We start from the raw sequence: 18587 nt of genomic DNA on the forward strand, positions 1-18587 counted from the left end.
ATGCCCAGCCTAAAAGGTCCCTATTTAAAGGATCTCTTTATTGTGGCTGATAATACTGGGAGGCATCACCCCTCATCTTTCTGAGTTCCTAACAAGGGGCTGTAGAGTCACATCCTTGGTTTCATCACAAGACTGTTTATGGCTGCTTCTCACCTCCTGTGAGGACTCACTGGCAATGTCCTCAGAGGCCCTATTTCTTCTAAGAGTCCATTCAAGGCTATTTAAAATGCTGTTTCAGAATTCGTTCGCTGCCTGGTTCCAGAGCCTCTTCCACACATTTAGATATCTTTTATGATAACACCCTACTTCTGGTAACAAAACCTGTACTAGTCATCCATGATTGCATAACAAATTACTTCAGAACATAGCATCTTAAAGCAAATTATCTCATGGTCCTGTGGTTCCGGACTCCAGGTGCAGCTCAGCTATTTCTGACTGAGGGTCTCACAGGCCATAGTGAGTGGCAGGTGGGGGGTGGTGAGCATCTCAAGGCTCAACTGGTGCAGGATTTGCATCCAGCCTCTCGTAGGTGGTGTATTTCTGGATTTAGCTCCTTGCTAGCTGTCCGGCTAATGTGATGGTCTGTTCTTTGCTGGCTGCCGGCCAGAGGCCTCCCTCAGTTCCTTGCACATGGGCAGCCCCAGTGAGGCGGCTTCCTTCAGAGCAGATTAACCAAAAAGCAATAGGTGAGCAGGTCGGAAGCCAGAGTCTCTGTAACCTGACCTCGGGAGTGACAGCCCAACCCTTTTGTCTTGTTCTGCTCATCAGAAGCAAGGTGCTGGGTCCAGCCCACACTCCAGGGGAGGGGACCCTGCAGGGGCTTGAAAAGCAGGAGGCGGGATCACTGGGAGTCATCTTAGAAGCTGCGGCCACACAAATCTTAGCTGATTTTAAACTTTCTAAAAATGGAACCATACAGCACACACTCTCTTATGTCTGGCTCCATTTGCTCAATCTGAGGCGTGTGAGATCCATCTTTGGCCAGGCATAGCACTAGCTTTTTCTATTTCATCGGTGTGTAGAGTTCCACCGCACGAATCTGCACAATGTATTCTCCAGTTGTTGGATATTTGGATAGTTTCACATTTGGAACCGTGATGCGTGAGGCTTCTGTGCTTGTTCTTGCTCCACTCTGGTTCAGCCTTTTATTAAACATAGGTTCACATCTTTAGCTGGTATATACCTAAGAGAGGAATGGCTGGGTCCTAGGGTGTGTGTAGATTCAGCTTTAGTGGTTACTGCTACACCGTTTTCCAGCGTGCGTGCGCCCCCACACCAGTGTGAGAGAGGTCCACCCTGCAGCACCCAGCTCCTGAGTGGCACATAAGGGGCTTGGCTCTCCTCACTGCCAGCAGAGATTTAGCTGTTCCAGCTCCAGCACATCTGTCACCTTTTGGACATTTGCTTTCCAGCTTTCAACATTTTGTTCCTGTGGTCTTTGTATCTTCTTGGTTCCTGTGTATCTCTTTGTGTTGTGATTTCTGTGTGTTTGGAAGGCAGTGAAACAAATGCATGTGTGTAGTCCATTATTTTTGACTAGAAATCCTACTCTCGTCTTTGTTTTTCTTCATTATGTCATCTTTCATCCTCCCTTTTTCCCCTCTTCTCCCTCCCTCCTGCCTTTCTTCCCTTCCTCCCCTTCTCTCCATTCCCCTTTCCCTCCCCTACCCTCCCCCTCCTTACTTCCTCTTTCCTTCCAGAATAGTAACTGACATGTAAACAATTTCACATAGGGATTTCTCGGTATTCTAAAATCTTTTTGTAAACATTTTCTAAAAATGCTTTGTAAACAGCGTCTTCAGTGGCTGAAATTATTCCATTGTTTACTTAAATCTACCCAGCTGTTAGACTTTGAAATGGTTTCCCATTTATATTCTTGTAATAACCTCCAGCTTAATAACCATAGACGCACAGTTGAAATTGTGATTTCTTTTCATGATTGATGAGGCCCAGGGTTCATGACGGGGTTATGTCTAAGAACAATGACACAGACACTGAGGAAGTTAAAATTAGCAGCAGCACAGCTGGCATCTGGGCAATGTCAAAAAATTTTTTTATTTTTGTTTTTAGAAATTAAAGTGTTCCTGGGACAAAGAAACTTTGGACCAGATGGATTTGAATCTAGGCCATCAGCCCCAGGGAACCATTTCAAGATTATATGATAAGTTTGAGGTAGTGGTTTCCTGCTAGAAAGGCAGATGCCAGGAAGAGGCAGCTGAAGTAGATATGAGAGCCGGCTGCCAATTAATGAGCGAGTGCTTGCTCAGCTCCAGGTTTTGTGCTGAGCATGTTTCATATGCTTGCTCATCTGATCAGCATAGTAACTCTGCAGTACAAGCACCGTTATCCCCAGTGTACAGAAGAGAAGACTGAGGCTCAGAGAGCTTGACCAACCTGCCCAAAGTCACAGAGACGGCTGTTCTGGATCTGGACTCCCAGTTTCGGGATCTTTGATTTCAACATCAAAGACTAGAGTAGGATTCCTAGTTGAAGATATCCATGTTGTACCCAAACACCATGTTTCTTCCCAGAGGAGAGGCCTGCGGAGAGACTCCGAGATTGAGAGGGTGGTGGGTGGCCTTGGAAGCTCATGTCTTATAACCCTGCTTCCTCTCATTGATCCCGGGAGATTCCATATAAAGCAGGTGCAGATGGAGCCATGCAGGGCTACAAAGGGGAAGGTGGATGGGTGTGTAGTGGAGGGGACACAGTTCACTGCCCCCACCCAGCACACTGTTAACCTGGTGCAAGCCACTCACCTCTTTGGGACCCAGCTGCCCCCTCTGTCTAACCAGGGGGTTGGAGGAGTCACTTGTCCCAGCTCTGACATCCTCTGATCGCTAACTCACTTGTTCTTGTCTTGTAGGAACAAAAGCGGATCCTGGAGATGGGCATCACGGGTCCTGAGGGCCATGCCCTGAGCAGACCTGAAGAGGTAAGGTCTCCTCAACTTGGGCATGACTCTGACACTCATCACTGAGCACTCACCTTGATGCTGTTCCAGCTGGAACAGCCCAGCCAGGACCCAGGTCCTTCCCATGTCCTCTCCCAGACCATCCCAAACCATCTTGTCTTCCCTGGGAACCCTGGGGACTGCTGGCTGGAGAAGCCAGAAAGAGGTGCTGCCTCTCCCAGGGTCCTGGAACTTCACTCCAAGGCCCTGTGGGTGCTTCAGTGTCCCAAGTGGATACGGATTCTCATGGAGGACTTTGCATAGTGGATGACAGGAAAGTGGAGCCGCATGCCCAAGCCCAGCACCTAGGAGACAACTCCCACTGCCTGCCCTGTTCCCAAACTTTGAAAAAGGATGACTTCCCCTGGAGTGGCTGTGTGTGTGTGTGTGTGAGTGTGTATATGTTAGTGTGTGAGTGTGTGTGTGTATGTTTGTTAGTGTGTATGTGTGTGTGTATGTTTGTGTGTGTGTGTGTGTGAGAGAGTGCGTGTGTGAGTGTGTGTGTGTGTGTGTATGTTAGTGTGTGTGTGTGTGTGTGAGAGTGCGTGTGTGTGTCTGTGTGTGTGTGTGTGTGTGCATGTGCACGCACCTGTAGGGAGCATGGAAGGAGGAAGGCAAGCTGATTGGGCATGGAATGGAGTGGGCACCCTGGAAGCCATCCTTTGAGTTGAGGACACTTTCTTTTTACTTTGTTTGTTTGTTTCTTTCTTTCCTTTTTTTTTTTTTTTTTTTTTTTGAGATGGAGTCTTTCTCTGTTGCCCAGGCTAGAGTGCAGTGGTATGATCTCGGTTCACTGCAGCCTCCGCTTCTTGGGTTCAAGTGATTCTCCTGCCTCAGCCTCCCAAGTAGCTAGGAATACTAGGCACAGGCATGTGCTGCCATGCCTGGCTAATTTGTGTATTTTTTTTTTTTTTTGAGACGGAGTCTCACTCTGTCGCCCAGGCTGGAGTGCAGTGGCGCGATCTTGGCTCACTGCAAGCTCCGCCTCCTGGGTTCATGCCATTCTCCTGACTCAGCCTCCTAAGTAACTGGGACTACAGGCGCCCGCCACCACGCCCTGGCTAATTTTTTGTATTTTTAGTAGAGATGGGGTTTAACTGTGTTAGCCAGGATGGTGTCGATCTCCTGACCTCGTGAATAGAGACTGGGTTTCACCATGTTAGCCAGTCTGGTCTCAAACTTCCGACCTCAAGTGATCCATCCGTCTTGGCTTCCCAAAGTGCTGGGATTACAGGTGTGAGCCACCGTGCCTGGCCAAGTTGAGGACATTTTCTGATGTCCTCATCAGGTCATTACCGAGTCTCCTGGGCCTGTGCCCTGGGCCTGGTGTCTGCTGGACACAGGGGACACAGACGTGAGTGGACAGGTTCCGTGTCCTGAGGGGCTTGAGATCCCACCCAGTGCTCTTCATGAGCTCCACGGCCCGGGGATGTCCACGAGCTGTGTGTTCCTGGCCCGTGGTGAGGTCAGGACAGAACTGGGAGGCAGTGGTATAAACTTGTATAGTGCTTGGGTGTTGCTGCCATATCCCAGTGTGAGACCAGTGCTCCACCCCGGAGAGCAGGGGGCACTGTCAAGTGCTGTTGGACTCAGTATGTCCTTCTCATTCGATGGAGCAGATTTCCCTTCTGATCACATTTAATTAAGGAAAATGGAGATGGGTGGTAGCTTTGCCCCCAGCCTTCCCTCCTGTGACACTGTGTGTACCGTGTTCAGCTGGAGGCCGAGGCGGTGTTCCGGGCCATCACCATTGCGGGCCGGATCAACTGCCCTGTGTACATCACCAAGGTCATGAGCAAGAGTGCAGCCGACATCATCGCTCTGGCCAGGAAGAAAGGTATGCAGCCGGCCCTAGGCCTTCTGGGGGCAGCTGGGGCCTGGAAGGGGGTGTCCCGCAGGTTCAAGTTCACTCCCTCCCGAACTCAGACAGGCAGCCGGAGGAGGGAGGGGTGGAGCGGGGATGCTCCTGACACAAGGATGGAGGCTGGAATTCTTTGGTCCCAATGACCTTAGGACATTCACCTCGATAAGCTCAGCTCCATTTAAAGAGAATTTTAATAATATGTTTAATCTAATGGATCCAAATATTTATTCAGCATGTCATCAATGTAAAAATCATTAATATTTTGCATGATGTTTTCTGTACTCTTCGAAATTCAGTGTGTATTTTACATGTACACAACTCAGCTCAGACTAACCACAGCCTCAGGTTATTGGTGGCCACATGAGGCTCAGGAGTGCCTTATTGGACAGAGCAGCTGTGGACCCCAAATATGTTGTTTTAGTGTTTTTAAGGGCAAGCTGACAAGTAGAGGCTAGAACAGCACAGCTTGCCTGAAACTAGCTCCATTTTGAAGATAAGGAAACGGCGGCTCAGAGACGTTACAGAAATCTGGAAGTGGTACCAGCCGGGAAGGGGTAAGCAGGCAGGTTCTGGAGCTATAGGAAGCCATAAGGTAGCCATTAGCCACATGTGGCTATTTAAATTTAAATTAAGTAATGTTAAGTAAAATGAACAAGTTAGTTCCTCAGTGGCACCAGCCACACCAGCTTAAGGGCCACATGTGGCCAGTGGTTGCTGGTTGGGCAGCTGTGATGCAGGGCACCCCTCTCACTGCAGAGAGCGCTGCTTGATGGGCTGCCCTAAAGCCGGGCAGAGCTTGCAGCTGCCTCTCCTGCTGGGCAGCAGGTGGCCTCGGGTGAGGGCAGCAGGGTCTCTCGGGCCACATCTCTTGCCCTTGGTCTCTAATGCAAAGATCTTTCCTGGGGAGCCCGAGCCTCTGCCTGCAGGCTTTTCTGGAAGAAGCCCACCTGGCCCACTCCTTGAAAGACAGGCAGTAACTTCTGGGAAGTTAGTGCTCGGGAAGCCGCCCTCCGGCACTGGGCTGATAGAAACACATCCAACTCCCTTTCCCCTGGGGTGGGACGACCCTGAGGCGTGTTCCCGAGCAGGACTGAGTGCCAGGGCCCTCAGCTGTGCCTCGATGAGGAATCTCCCTTTATTGGCTGCTTTCCCTGCCTTATGTCACTTCCTCAATCCCCAGCCAGTGTTTCCTGGAATCACCTCCCAAATAAGACTCTTGAACTAGATTCCTAAGATCTGCTTCTGGCAGAACCCAAACTGAGAAGAGCAAATCGTGTCTCCGTGGCTTGGCTTACAAATCTATAAAAGGACATAATAATGTCCAAATCCTAAAAGCAACAGCCGTATCCACAAGGTTGCTGGGTGAGTCAGCTGCCGTACGCTCCAAGGAGCGCGTGGTGGGGTGCTGACAATGTGGTGGAGCTGGGCCTGGACACCCAAGGTCCCTGTGGTGCAGGCGGTGATGCCTGCAAGAATGGTGGCCAGTGTTCTGGCCTTCAGCCAGCCCCGCTCTCCCTCCACAGTCTTCCAATTTTGTGCCTTTGACATCTGCCTCAAGAGAGTATTTGCTTTTAACCAGGCTTGTTTGTGTTTGCCCCTCCTAAGGGCCCCTAGTTTTTGGTGAGCCCATTGCTGCCAGCCTGGGGACCGATGGCACCCATTACTGGAGCAAGAACTGGGCCAAGGCTGCGGCATTTGTGACCTCCCCTCCCCTGAGCCCGGACCCTACCACGCCCGACTACTTGACCTCCCTACTGGCCTGGTGAGACCTGTGAGAATGTGGGGCTGGGGGAGGCAGCTGGGGCCTTTGGAGGCAGAGAGTTAATGGTGGGAATCCGCAGGCTGGTTTGGACTCATGATTGTAGAGGAGGCTCTGCCCCGTGCTCTGAAAGGACAGTGCCCGTATGGCTTACAACAGGCCTTCAGGGACCTGAAGATCTATGGCATCCAGTGACTGTTCCATTCACATCTATTGACCACCTCCTATTGAGCCAACCTACTGTTAAGCACCTGCTCTGTGGCAGGCACCATGGTGTATCAGGAAGCACCAGGATTACGGATGGAGACAAGGCTATGTCACCCTGGACCTGGCACGTCACCCGTAACATCTCTCTGTCTCCCTCATTTTACTCAAAGTGGAAGCAGACAGTACCTGTGGCAGAGCTGCCTATGAGACAGTGCAGGAAAAGGACCTGGAACCGAGGGCTCCAGAAGTGGCCGCTGCTGCCTGCAGCACACCTGCTGTGGTGCACGCACACTGTGGAGCCCAGCACCTCAGTCCCTTCCCTTCTTTTAGCCACCATGAGGTAACAGCACTTAGCAATAGCAAGGCCACACAGTGAGGCTAAGCGTCCAGGCCGCTCTGTAAGCAGAGATGCATGCTCAGAGCCCACCGGGAGGCTTGCAGAAGGCTTTCTGGAGGAGGTGGCATCAAGACTAAGGCTTGGGGATGAGTAGGAGTTTGCCCAATAGGGGAGGATAAGATGAGGCTTCTTGGCAGAAGGAACCTTGGAGGAGGGGGCAGTGGTGTGCGCCCACGTGGAAATCACTGTCCCCCTGATGATACAGAAACCCTTGACTAGCATAGCCAAGGGCTTACTCAACATCTGAAGTCCGACGTCTGGTGGGCAGCTCACGTTTACAAAGAACTGCAGATCTTCCCCCATAAAGCTGCTACCCCCACAGTCTTGCCCATCTCAGGAAATGTCAGGAACACGGACCAGAGGCCCTGGAGTCTGACAACGCCTCACCTGTCTGCTGTGGCCATCCTGGCTCAGGCCACCGTCATCCCTGGCTTCCTACCAAGCCTTTCTATTTCCACATAGGCCCACCCCACCCTATCCATCACAGTCTGCGCTCAGACATTTAGAACCTAGTTTAGATCAAACACCCCTCTGCTCGGAACCAGTAAGTCCTCTGCCAGTGAAACCCACGTCCCCACAACATCCAACAAGGCAAAACTCAATCCGGTGCACATGCCCTGACCAACCTCCCTCCCTGGACCTCCTCTGCCCTTGGCTGTCTCAGTCCAGTCCCAGCTTCATGCTGACCCTGAACCCCAGGCAGGACCCTGCCTCGGGGCCTTTACACTCATGGGAACCCCTGGCTAGTTCCCTCTTTCTCAGATGCCACATGGTTTGCTCTGCGACTTCCTTCAGATCTTTGCTAGAAGGCTCCTTCTCAGTGACGTAATTTTCTGATTATCCTCCTGGAAACGGCATCCCCAGCCTGTCCCCAGCATGCCTCATCCCCACCTGCTTTGGTAGAATCCCTGACACTCACTCTGATAGTGCCCATGTGCCCCATTCACCTCTGCTTATTGCCAGACTCCCCCATCCCTCAATATAGCTGACACATGCAGAAGCTCTCTCTTTCTGTTCTGAGATGCACTCCCCATTCCTTAAATTGTACCAGGCACATAGGAAGCATGCCACACAATTTTGTTGAATAAATAAGTGAAGAAAACTTCTAAATATACTCCTCTGCATCTAGGTAATTGCTAACATTTCCTGGGCCTCTGGATTGGAGGACAGCCTCACTGTCCTCACCTTGAGTTTAGAACCACTAATAATGGTCCATTCATTTTTTATTTTATTTTATTTTATTTTATTTTTTGAGACTGCGTTTTGCTCTTGTCGCCCAGGCTGGAGTGCAATGGTGCAATCTCGGTTCACTGCAACCTCCACCTCCCGGGTTCAAGCAATTCTCTTGCCTTAGCCTCCTGAGTAGCTCGGATTACAAGCGCCCACCACCACACCTGGCTAATTTTTTTTTTTTTTTTTTTTTTTTTTTTTTTTTTAGTAGAGACAAGGTTTTGCCATGTTGGTCAGGCTGGTCTCGAACTCCTGACTTCAGGTGATCCACCCGCCACAGCCTCCCAAAGTGCTGGGATTACAGGCGTGAGCCACCACACTCAGCCTGGTCCATTCATTTTATTGTCTTAGGTGTTCAGCTCAGGGCGTCTGATATATCGAAGAGTATTTGTTTTTAAAACACCAGGGGACAAAAGGGTAAATCCCAGTGAACTTGTGCCACTTTGCTGTAACCAACGAATAGTGTTTGTTCTGCAAGCACAGCACAAACACACTGGCCAGCCCTTATGCCAACTGCCTTACGTCAAGAAGACAAATGTCAGCACACATTACTTGCTTTGTAATGTGCAAGGCATGAGGCCAGTGATATAAATGGGGCATCCCTGACTTGTGACACGTGCAGGCACACGCTGGAGAGTCTCTCTTACCCACTGGCTTCCTGATCTAGTCATTCATTGATTGGCTGTGCTGCATGTTCCTGTTTGAAGTCAGGGTTTGCCTTCAAAATGAACTAAGGTCTGAACTCTACCTTGTTTTGTCCTTGCCAGTGGGGACTTGCAGGTCACAGGCAGCGGCCACTGTCCCTACAGCACTGCCCAGAAGGCGGTGGGCAAGGACAACTTCACCCTGATCCCCGAGGGTGTCAACGGGATAGAGGAGCGGATGACCGTCGTCTGGGACAAGGCGGTGGTAAGGCTGGATCTCTTCTCAGGAGCATTCTAGAAACACCCTACCTGCCCTGTGAAAACCGATGCATTATGCACGCTGGGTTCTTCAAAGTTCCCTTCTTACATGGAGGCGGAAGCAGATATACTAGGAGGGCGCAGGAGGGAACGCATAACTTGTGAGAAAGTAGCTCAAGTCTGGGAGAGGCCTCTGCATTCGCGGGTGTCACCCTTGTCCTTTATATCTTAAGATTGAAAAATGTTTTGTTTTGTTTCTCAACCACATCTTAGTTCCTGTGAAAATGGCTCTGTAACGCTGTGTGTATGCATGTGCACACGTGTTAGGAGTTGGGGTGTTGAGTGGGTAGAGAGAGAATTCCTGTTGCAGAGGAAGAGCTGGGTCTCACTCTGATCACTGACCTGAAACCAAAGGTTTTTAATCTTCTGTTAAATTGGGGCCTGGTGACATGGACAAGATGTCATAGTGGCTCCTGTGTCAACATACCTCTGTGCGGTTAATTAAATGTCCTCTCTGATGAGGCTGGGCCTTTTGGGGTTCTTGATGATGGCACGTTTTTAGCTGGGAGAGGAGAGAATTCCAAGCCTTGCAAGGCCTGCAGCTGGCAGGCTTCCATTTGTGCCCAGCTGCCTCTCCTCCTGGCCCCATTATGAGATGCTCTTCTCATCTGTGGGTCTTGCCTGTAGGCTACTGGCAAAATGGATGAGAACCAGTTTGTCGCTGTCACCAGCACCAATGCAGCCAAGATATTTAACCTGTACCCAAGGAAAGGGCGGATTGCCGTAGGCTCGGACGCCGATGTGGTCATCTGGGACCCTGACAAGGTGAAGACCATAACAGCCAAAAGTCATAAGTCGGTAAGTCCTGGCCTATTTGTGCTGCTGAGATAAGTGATTCTTCGTTTTAATCATTTTTAAAGACTGATTAAAAATGATTTATAAATTTTCCAACTAGGATGTGATCTGATATCTAGCCTGACTCAGTCATTCCCATTTCTCCTCCAGTTGGAGAGATTGGGAGGAGGGATTTGAGCAGGCTCAGCTAAGCTGCTTCTCCTTCTCTCTCTCTCTCTCTCTCTCTGCTCCTGCCCATGGATGCATGCATTCCCAGCCATCTGACACTGCTTATAATGTGTAAGCTTCAGGGCTCAGAGAGGGAAAGTATTAGGTCTAAGGTTTTCAATTTAATTATCAAGCTGGAAAGGGTTTGATTTGGTATATCGGAAACCTCCCACTCGGTTTTGCGGCTGGCTGCTAATAGACAAGAAAGGATTGGCCCTAAAGTGCACACTTTTTCACATTCCATGCCGAAAGTTATGGGCCATCTTTGCTTTGTATCTTATATGCCTTTGATTTCTCCGCTCATCCAGCAACCTACCAAAGATGCATGCATAGAAAGGGTGCATGCAGAGATGGCAGAAGACACCTGTGCCTCCCCGAAGGGCTTGCTTTAACACCCTCCTGCATGGCCAACAGTGGCCTTGGGTCTGGATTAACAGTTACACGCACAGACCCAAGAGGCCACAGTGGTCCCTGGCTCACTGGAGTCTGTGCAGGCACACAGGCCAGAAGTAGTGCATGTGCACACTGTGATGGGGCTGCAGTGGGTGTTCCCATAGCCCCTGGGCTCACATACTGGAGAAGGAGGCCACAGGTAGGGGGACAGGATGCCAGGCACAAGGAAGTTTCATAAGAAAGCCACAGGAAACACTTGTGGCAGCTCACGGCCATGGCCCTGGAGTATCCTTTGGCTGCCAGAGACATAGTCTGCAGAAGCAGAGGTCTCGGTAGCTGCTCACTGACCTTGTCCGGCTCAGCAATCCAGGTCATTCTTACAATACACAATGCTCCCTGGTAACACTACTTGCTTTCCACGGCCCCCATCTCCAGGGAACGGGGTGCCTGAGATCATCTTCCCATGGAGAAAGGTTTATGCCACTCACATGTACAGTCCAGCAGGGCATGCAATTCTATTATTTATTATTATGAATTATTTCATGTGTGTACACACTGCTTGGGGTCTGTGCACATAGGAGAGGCAATGGGAGAACATCTGAGAGGGTCTTGCCAGTGAGAGGGCATCTTAGTCCATTTTGTGCTACTGCAATAGATACCACAGACTGGGTAATTTACAAAGAAAACAAATTTATTTGGCTCATGGTTCTGGAGGCTGGGAATTTCAATATTAAAATGCTCGCATCTGGCAAAAGCCTTCTTGCTGAGTTATCCCATGGGCATAGGGATAAGAACTGCCCTCTGCATGGGCAGAGGGCAGAACGATAAGACAGGACAAGTGTGAAAGAAATATCAAGAGGACGCTGAATTCGCTTTTATAACAAGCCCAGTCTCACAATAACTCACTCATTCCTGTGATAATAGCATTAACCATTAATGAGGGCAGAGCCTTCATGACCTAATCGGCTCTTAATGGTCTCACATCTTAATACCATTGCAATGGCAATTAAATGTCCAGTTGAATTTTGAGGGGACATTCCAACCGTAGCAGAGGGTGTGCACTCCTACAGGCATCTGGCTGTGGGAGCTGCCCCTTGCTTCACAAGGTGATCCTCATCTAGAAAGGAATGTGAATGTCTGTGTCAGCCAGTCAAAGGTCAGCGGACAAGGACCCAGAAGGAAGTAGACTGAGCTGGGATTGTCTTACTATTCCTTTTGTTGTTGTTGTTGATATGGAGTCTCGCTCTGTCGCCCAGGCTGGAGTGCAGTGGCGCAATCTCGGCTCACTGCAAGCTCCGCCTCCCGGGTTCACGCCATTCTCCTGCCTCAGCCTCCCAAGTAGCTGGGACTACAGGCACCCACCACCGCACCTGGCTAATTTTGTTTTGTATTTTTAGTACAGACAGGGTTTCACCATGTTAGCCAGGGTGGTCTCGATCTCCTGACCTCGTGATCCGCCCACCTCGGCCTCCCAAGGTGCTCGGATTACAGGTGTGAGCCACCGCACCCGGCCTGTCTTACTATTTCAATGTGGAATCAGGGGCCACACCAGCTTCCGTGCTCAGGAGTGGGCACTCTTTGTGTGATTATCATCACAATCCAGCCAAATACTGTTTTGTAGTTACTCCGTGCTTAGCATTCTCCATGCATCATCTCATTTAATCCTCAGGATCTTCTAAGTTAGGTATATTGTTATTAATAAATGAGAAAATGGACAGAGAGAGGACACGTGTGTTAAGTTTCCCCTGGACACTGTTATAAAGTGTCACAGGCTGGGTGGTTTAAACAAAAGAAATTTCGTTTCTTAAAGTTCTGGAGGGTAGAAGTTGAAACCAAGGTGTTGGCCAGGCCATGCTCTCTCTGAAGGCTCTGGGGGCAGATCCCTTCCAGGCCACTCTTTTAGTGTCTGACGTCCCCAGCAGTACTTGGTTCCATGGCGTGTAAGGCATCCCTTACATCTCTGCCTCTGTCATTGCGTGGCCTTCTCTGCTGTGTCTTCTTTTATGGATGCCAGTCATTGGATTTTGGGCCTACCACACCCCAATGTGACCTCATCTTAACTAATTACACCTGCAACATCTCTGTTTCCAAATAAGGTCACATTCTGAGGTAATGGGGGTTAGAACTTCAACATGTCTTTTTTGGGAGCACGATTCAACCCATAACAATATGTAATATACCCAAGGTTACCCATCTGGGAGGTAACTGTCTTCAGGTTAAACTCGGGGAAGCATCCCCTCTCTGTGTGAGGCAAGATTTGAATTCTTTTCATAGCAGCAAGAGGACAGTTGAGGATTCCGTGAGGTGGTTTGACCAAAGGATTTTGTCTGTTTCATTTTCTCTGTCCAAAGCAATGCCATCCACATAATGGCAATTTTTTCAGAACATGGATTGAGAAATGCTGTTAGAGGTTAGTTTTGTTTTCATATGTTTTAAAAAAACATTACTTTTAACAATGAAAAGAGATCATTTCTTGTATATTGACCGTGATTAGATTTTAGATCTACTTTTCTATAAAACACAACTTTTATTCTTTCCTGTCTTAGTGGAAAGCATTCACATCAAAGTGCCACATCATGGGTATGCATATGTGTTTGTATTTCATAGACTATCTGGATGTTTTTAACTTTCTTATCGAGATATAATTCACATACCATAAATGTCACCATTTTGAAGTGTACAATTCAGTGGCTTTTAGTATATTGAGAAGGTTTTACAATCATCACTAATTCCAGAATGTTTTCATCACCTCCAAAAAAGAAACCCTGTACCCATGAACAATCAGTCCCCCTCTCCCTCCCGCATTCCCTAGCAACCACTAATCTGCTTTCTGTTTCTATGGATTTGCCTATTCTGGACATTTCATATAAATGAAATCATCCAGTATGTGGCCTTTTATGTCTGGCTTCTTCTACTTAGCATCATATTTTTGAGGATCATCCATGCTGTATCATGGATGGGTACCATGTTCCTTTGATGGCTGAATAATATCCCCTTGTAGGGATGGACCACGTTTAGTTTATGCACACATCAGCTGACTGGCTGCTTTTTAAAGGGTATAAAAGAAACCAGTCCTCCCTGGAGGGGACCAGGGAACTGGGGCTCATGGATGGCAAGAGGTTTTTTCATCATGGTGTTTTGTGTTGTTTAAATTTTTACATTGTTTGTATATTACCTTTAAGAAATGAAGGAATTGACGTTTAAAATTCAGTGTTGTTGTGAAATGCAGGGTGTGGCATTTGTGATATGACCAGGGCCTCCTCACACCTCTGCAGCTTGAGACTCTCACCACAGCACAGCGTGTTCCTCACCCAGGAGTAGGGACAGCAGCCCAGGTCCCCAAGGACTGGCCAGTTTCAGCTGGGAGATGGGTGACTGGTTCCTTGCACCGCCCCTCCGCATTCATAATCCATGTGGCCCCTCGGCACAGTTATGAATCACTCCATAGTGGAGCCACTTTAGGGTGAGGGAGAATTAGGTTAGCAAACGCTAACACTGGAAACGCACTGTCTGCCTGGGTCCTGCGAGGCTGGCACAGTGTCAACAGCTGTGTGTAGGAGACCTGATTGCCTGGAACCCCCAAGAATGCACCTAAAAATCATCAAACACCATCAGATTACAAACCAATATAAAGAATTGATAGTTTTTCTATGGAAGAATCAAAAATCACTTTGAAAAACAGAATGGAAATCAAAATCCTGTAATAGCAATAAAAACTAAAGACTTGGCCTGGCGTGGTGGTTCATGCCTGTAAACCCAGCACTTTGGGAGGCTCAGGTAGGGGGACTTGAGGCTAGGAGTTTGAAACCAACCTGGGTGACATAGTGAGACCCTGCAACTACAAAAAAAAAAAAAAATTAACTAGGCATGGTGGTGCATGCCTGTAGTCCTAGCTACTTGGGAGGCTGAGGCAGGAGGATTGCTTGAGCCCAGGACTTGGAGGCTATAGTGAGCCATGATTGTGCCACTGCACTGCAGACTGAGACCCTGTCTCAAAACAAACAAACAAACAAACCAAAAAAATAGAAAACTAAAGACTTACATAAATTCAAGGACCTTTACACTGAGAAGATTCAATATAGTCAACATATCAATTCTTTCTAATCTAATCTATAAATTTGGTGTGATCCCATCAGAAAATTTAATCATTTAGCTAGGAAAGCAGAGTTCCCAGATGGGAAATGTGAGAGTAGCTGAAATAGTTCTGAAAAAAGGGAAGACTGGGCCCGGGGGTGTCAGTCATCCCAGTTATTAAAACATGTCATAAAGCTGCAATAAACCAAACAGTTTGGCATGGGTACAAGAAAAAGAGAGCCAAGGAATAGACTGACTGCATACGGGAATTTGCTTTACAATAAAGGAGACAATTAGAATTAGGAAACGATAGTTTCCTATTTGTGTTAGAACACCTGACCCATGAGGCTTAACCTCTGCCCTACTATTTACTAGCAAACAAATCAAACCATGGATCAAAGATTAAGATAAAATAAAGCTATGAAAGGATTAGAATAAAACACACATTTTTTGAAAGAATGATAATTTTGAAGGGGAAAGGATCTTGCTAAGCAAGACGCAAAACTTAGAAATGGTAAAGAATGGTCTGTTTGACCATTGACTACACAAAAATTATACAAAACAATCTGTGTGGCAAAAACAATTACTTCATATGAGTTCCAGAGACAGAGGACCCGGGAGGGAGGAAGTATTTGCAACACACATAACAAAGGATTAATTCTTTAACATTGAGTGTGTACTTTTAGAAATCAGTAAGAAGAATGCCAAGACCCTGAGAAATAGAATAATGTGCAAAACACAGTGACACAGTAAGAAATATAGAAATGGCATGTGTTGATTTAAAAAGAGACCCAGTCTCAGTCACAAATGCAAATAACAACCTAGGGATAGTATTTTTCACCTGTGCCAGCAACTGAGATCAGGAGTTTAATATACATAGATACTGTCTACCAAAGGCTGTCAGGTAAGCTCACAGAGTTTTGTTGGGAATGGAAACTAGTGTTGTCTTTTTCAGAGGGCAAATCTGTCAAAGATGAAAATCCATTTACTCTTTGGCCCCAAACTCCACATCTAGAAACACGTTCAAGTGTGCAGATTGTGGATGTAAAGTCTGTTTCAGCATTGTTTTTAGCAAAGGCATGGCAATGACCCAACTGTTTATCCTTGGGAACTGGGCATATAAATGGTAGTACATCCTCCTGATGAAATGTAGCAGTGTAAAAGTATTTTGTATGTGTGCTGATATGGAACAATTGCTGAGGTAAAGAAAAATTAAGCTGAGAAATGTCTGTGTAGAGATGTGTATATGTCAGACAATTATTCATGCCTTGGACATACCTAGAGATACAGAAGAAACTTTTCAAGGCCTATGTCTCAGACTCAAGTAGAAGACAGACTTACCTTTCTATCAAGTATCTTTTTTACCATTTGATTTTTGTCAACCATGTATGTGACCTACTTATAATAAATAAAAAGCGGTTGGTGACAGTTGACACACAACTGTCAAGCATTCACTTTAGGAATAATGGAAAGAATGTGTGTTTTTTGTTTTGTTTTGTTTTTTTTCTGGAGACAGAGTCTCGCTCTGTCCCCCAGGCTGGAGTGCAGTGGCACGATATCGGCTCACTGCAACCTCCGCCTCCCAGATTCAAGCAGTTATACCTCAGCCTCCCAAGTAGTTGGGGTTACAGGCATGAGCCACAGTGCCCGGCCAAATGTGTGTTTTAAAGGAAATGTTATTTTGTCTTTCAAATTAGCAGAGAAAGAAAAAAATGGCATTACCCAGTGCTGGGGGCGGCGGGTAAGTGCCGATATCGTGTCAATTGGTCTGAACCCTTGGGAAAATAATTTGGCAATATGGCACACGTGCTTTAAAACAGCTCATATTCTTTCACCCAGTAATTTGATTTTAGAAACCTATCCTAGAGAAAAAAAAATATTTTATTTAAAGAGATGTTTTAAATAAAATAAAGAACATTTTATTTATTTTTATGTTCAGTATAGTCAAAGCAGCCACATTGCATAACCCCAGGGGGACCCCCTTCCTGTTCGTGATGCCCCAGAACAATATTGATTTGATTATAGAAAGCCACCAGCAGCCTACATGCCCAATGGTGAGTTGTTGGTTATATACACTGTGGACCATACAGTGGAATATTACACAGTCAATAAAAGGTATTTTTAGAGAGAGAAAAAAAAACATTGGAACATGCTTATGATATAATGTTAGGCAAAATCGCTGTTATGAACAGCTCGGTTGGAGCAGAGCAAACCCTGGGAAGTAACGCTGAGGCTGTTGGTGCAGGCGGTGGAGTACAACATCTTCGAGGGTATGGAGTGCCACGGCTCCCCACTAGTGGTCATCAGCCAGGGCAAGATCGTCTTTGAAGACGGAAACATCAACGTCAACAAAGGCATGGGCCGCTTCATTCCGCGCAAGCCGTTCCCGGAGCACCTGTACCAGCGCATCAAAATCAGGAATAAGGTGTGTGTGTCTGCAGGGGAGTGGGCCCACCCATGGGACCAGAGCCGACAGTGTCTCCTGGGGAATCGAGATCTGATGTGTGCAGAGTTAATAATGTCATCGCCCTGGGAAACTCCCTTTCCTTATCTCTTAAATGGGTTGAGACGCTGGCCTGGGCTCCTGTCTGAGGACAGGAGTGAGCCTCAAATGAGGACATGCAAGTTCCAGGGCTTTGCAAACTGTAGAGGGGTGTGCACCCGTGAGGGTGGGTGGATCATGGGAGGGACGCTTACCAAGCTGCTCTGGGTGCTGTCCTGCGTCATCTTAAGCAATCCTGCTCACCCACTGGAGGTGCTGGGATCCTCCTTTTGCAGCCCAGAGCCATGAAGGGCTTAGCCAGAGTCATGGCCCAGAAACCCTCGGGTCTGGCCCTTTGGAGCAAGGCATTACCCCTGGCGTCTTGCAGGCAGGGCTCCCTTCAGATCCGCCCTTTCTTCCTTTCCTTCCTCCCTTGACGTTTCTGCCCTGTCTTTCCTTGTTTTCCTTGAACAACCTTAGCACTGACCTCAGGACATCTGTCAAAGGGAAGGAGCGGGCTCTATTCCTAACTTTAGAGCAACTCAGAGGAGGGAACTTTCTCACAGCTGAGAGAGACTCCCACCCATGGCCAACATCTTCCCTAGCCAGGCCCTCCCATCCCCGTGGCAGCTGCTTTCCCCATGAGACAGCTGATGTTTGCCAGAAAGGCCAGCTTCATGTGTGTGTGTGTGTGCACACGTGCGCGTGTATGTCTGTGTATGTGTGTTATGTGTGCATGTGTACATGCATGCACGTGTGTATGCGTGCATATGGGGATGTGTGTGCATGTGTTGGACTGTGCGTGTGCGTGTGTGTATGCGTGCATATGGGGATGTGGGTGCATGTGTTGGACTGTGTGTGTGTGCGTGTGTGTATGCGAGCATGTGGTGAGCTGTGTGTGTGTGTGTGGGCATGTGTGTACCTGTGTGGCTCTGCTCTTTGTATGCTTCATAAGTGGCACCAATTCCAGAGACCTTCCTGCATTGCCAGGCTGCAGCCCCGACTAGGAGGCTCTGCGTCTGGTTTTGGTCCCTCCCCAGCTTCTATAAGGTGTAGCACCAGGTCAAAGACACCAAGTCGCACAGATGCGTCGCAGTGGATGGGGAAACAAGGGATGGGGTGGAAACAAGTCAGATCCGAGACAAGGCCAGGCATAGGCAGCAGGCCATGTGAGGACAGGGGACTCATGGAAATCCCTGGCTGGGACACCCACTGAAGAGGCAGAAACACCCCTTGGCTGGCTTCATTTTCTTCTTGGTCTCAA

At 48.1% G+C, this 18587-nt stretch overlaps 2 protein-coding genes across 4 annotated transcripts in view; one reads left to right on the plus strand and one right to left on the minus strand.

Moving 5' to 3' along the window:
• The window catches only part of CRMP1 (collapsin response mediator protein 1), a 74437-nt gene that overhangs the window by 48804 nt on the left and 7046 nt on the right, over window positions 1-18587 (plus strand). For both annotated transcript variants that reach the window (XM_054484767.2, XM_054484770.2), the window contains exons 7-12: window positions 2867-2935; window positions 4670-4790; window positions 6423-6579; window positions 9178-9319; window positions 10000-10170; window positions 17087-17266. In XM_054484767.2, coding sequence (XP_054340742.1) covers window positions 2867-2935; window positions 4670-4790; window positions 6423-6579; window positions 9178-9319; window positions 10000-10170; window positions 17087-17266 — 840 coding nt within the window. The remainder of the gene's footprint in view (window positions 1-2866; window positions 2936-4669; window positions 4791-6422; window positions 6580-9177; window positions 9320-9999; window positions 10171-17086; window positions 17267-18587) is intronic.
• Window positions 16738-18587, minus strand: part of EVC (EvC ciliary complex subunit 1) — a 113340-nt gene continuing 111490 nt past the window's right edge. For both annotated transcript variants that reach the window (XM_054484765.2, XM_054484764.2), the window contains exon 23: window positions 16738-17236. The gene's annotated coding sequence lies outside the window, so the exon portion shown is untranslated. The remainder of the gene's footprint in view (window positions 17237-18587) is intronic.

The sequence above is a fragment of the Pongo pygmaeus genome, chromosome 3 (assembly GCF_028885625.2).
Source record: "Pongo pygmaeus isolate AG05252 chromosome 3, NHGRI_mPonPyg2-v2.0_pri, whole genome shotgun sequence".
In the NCBI taxonomy this organism is placed as follows: domain Eukaryota; kingdom Metazoa; phylum Chordata; class Mammalia; order Primates; family Hominidae; genus Pongo; species Pongo pygmaeus.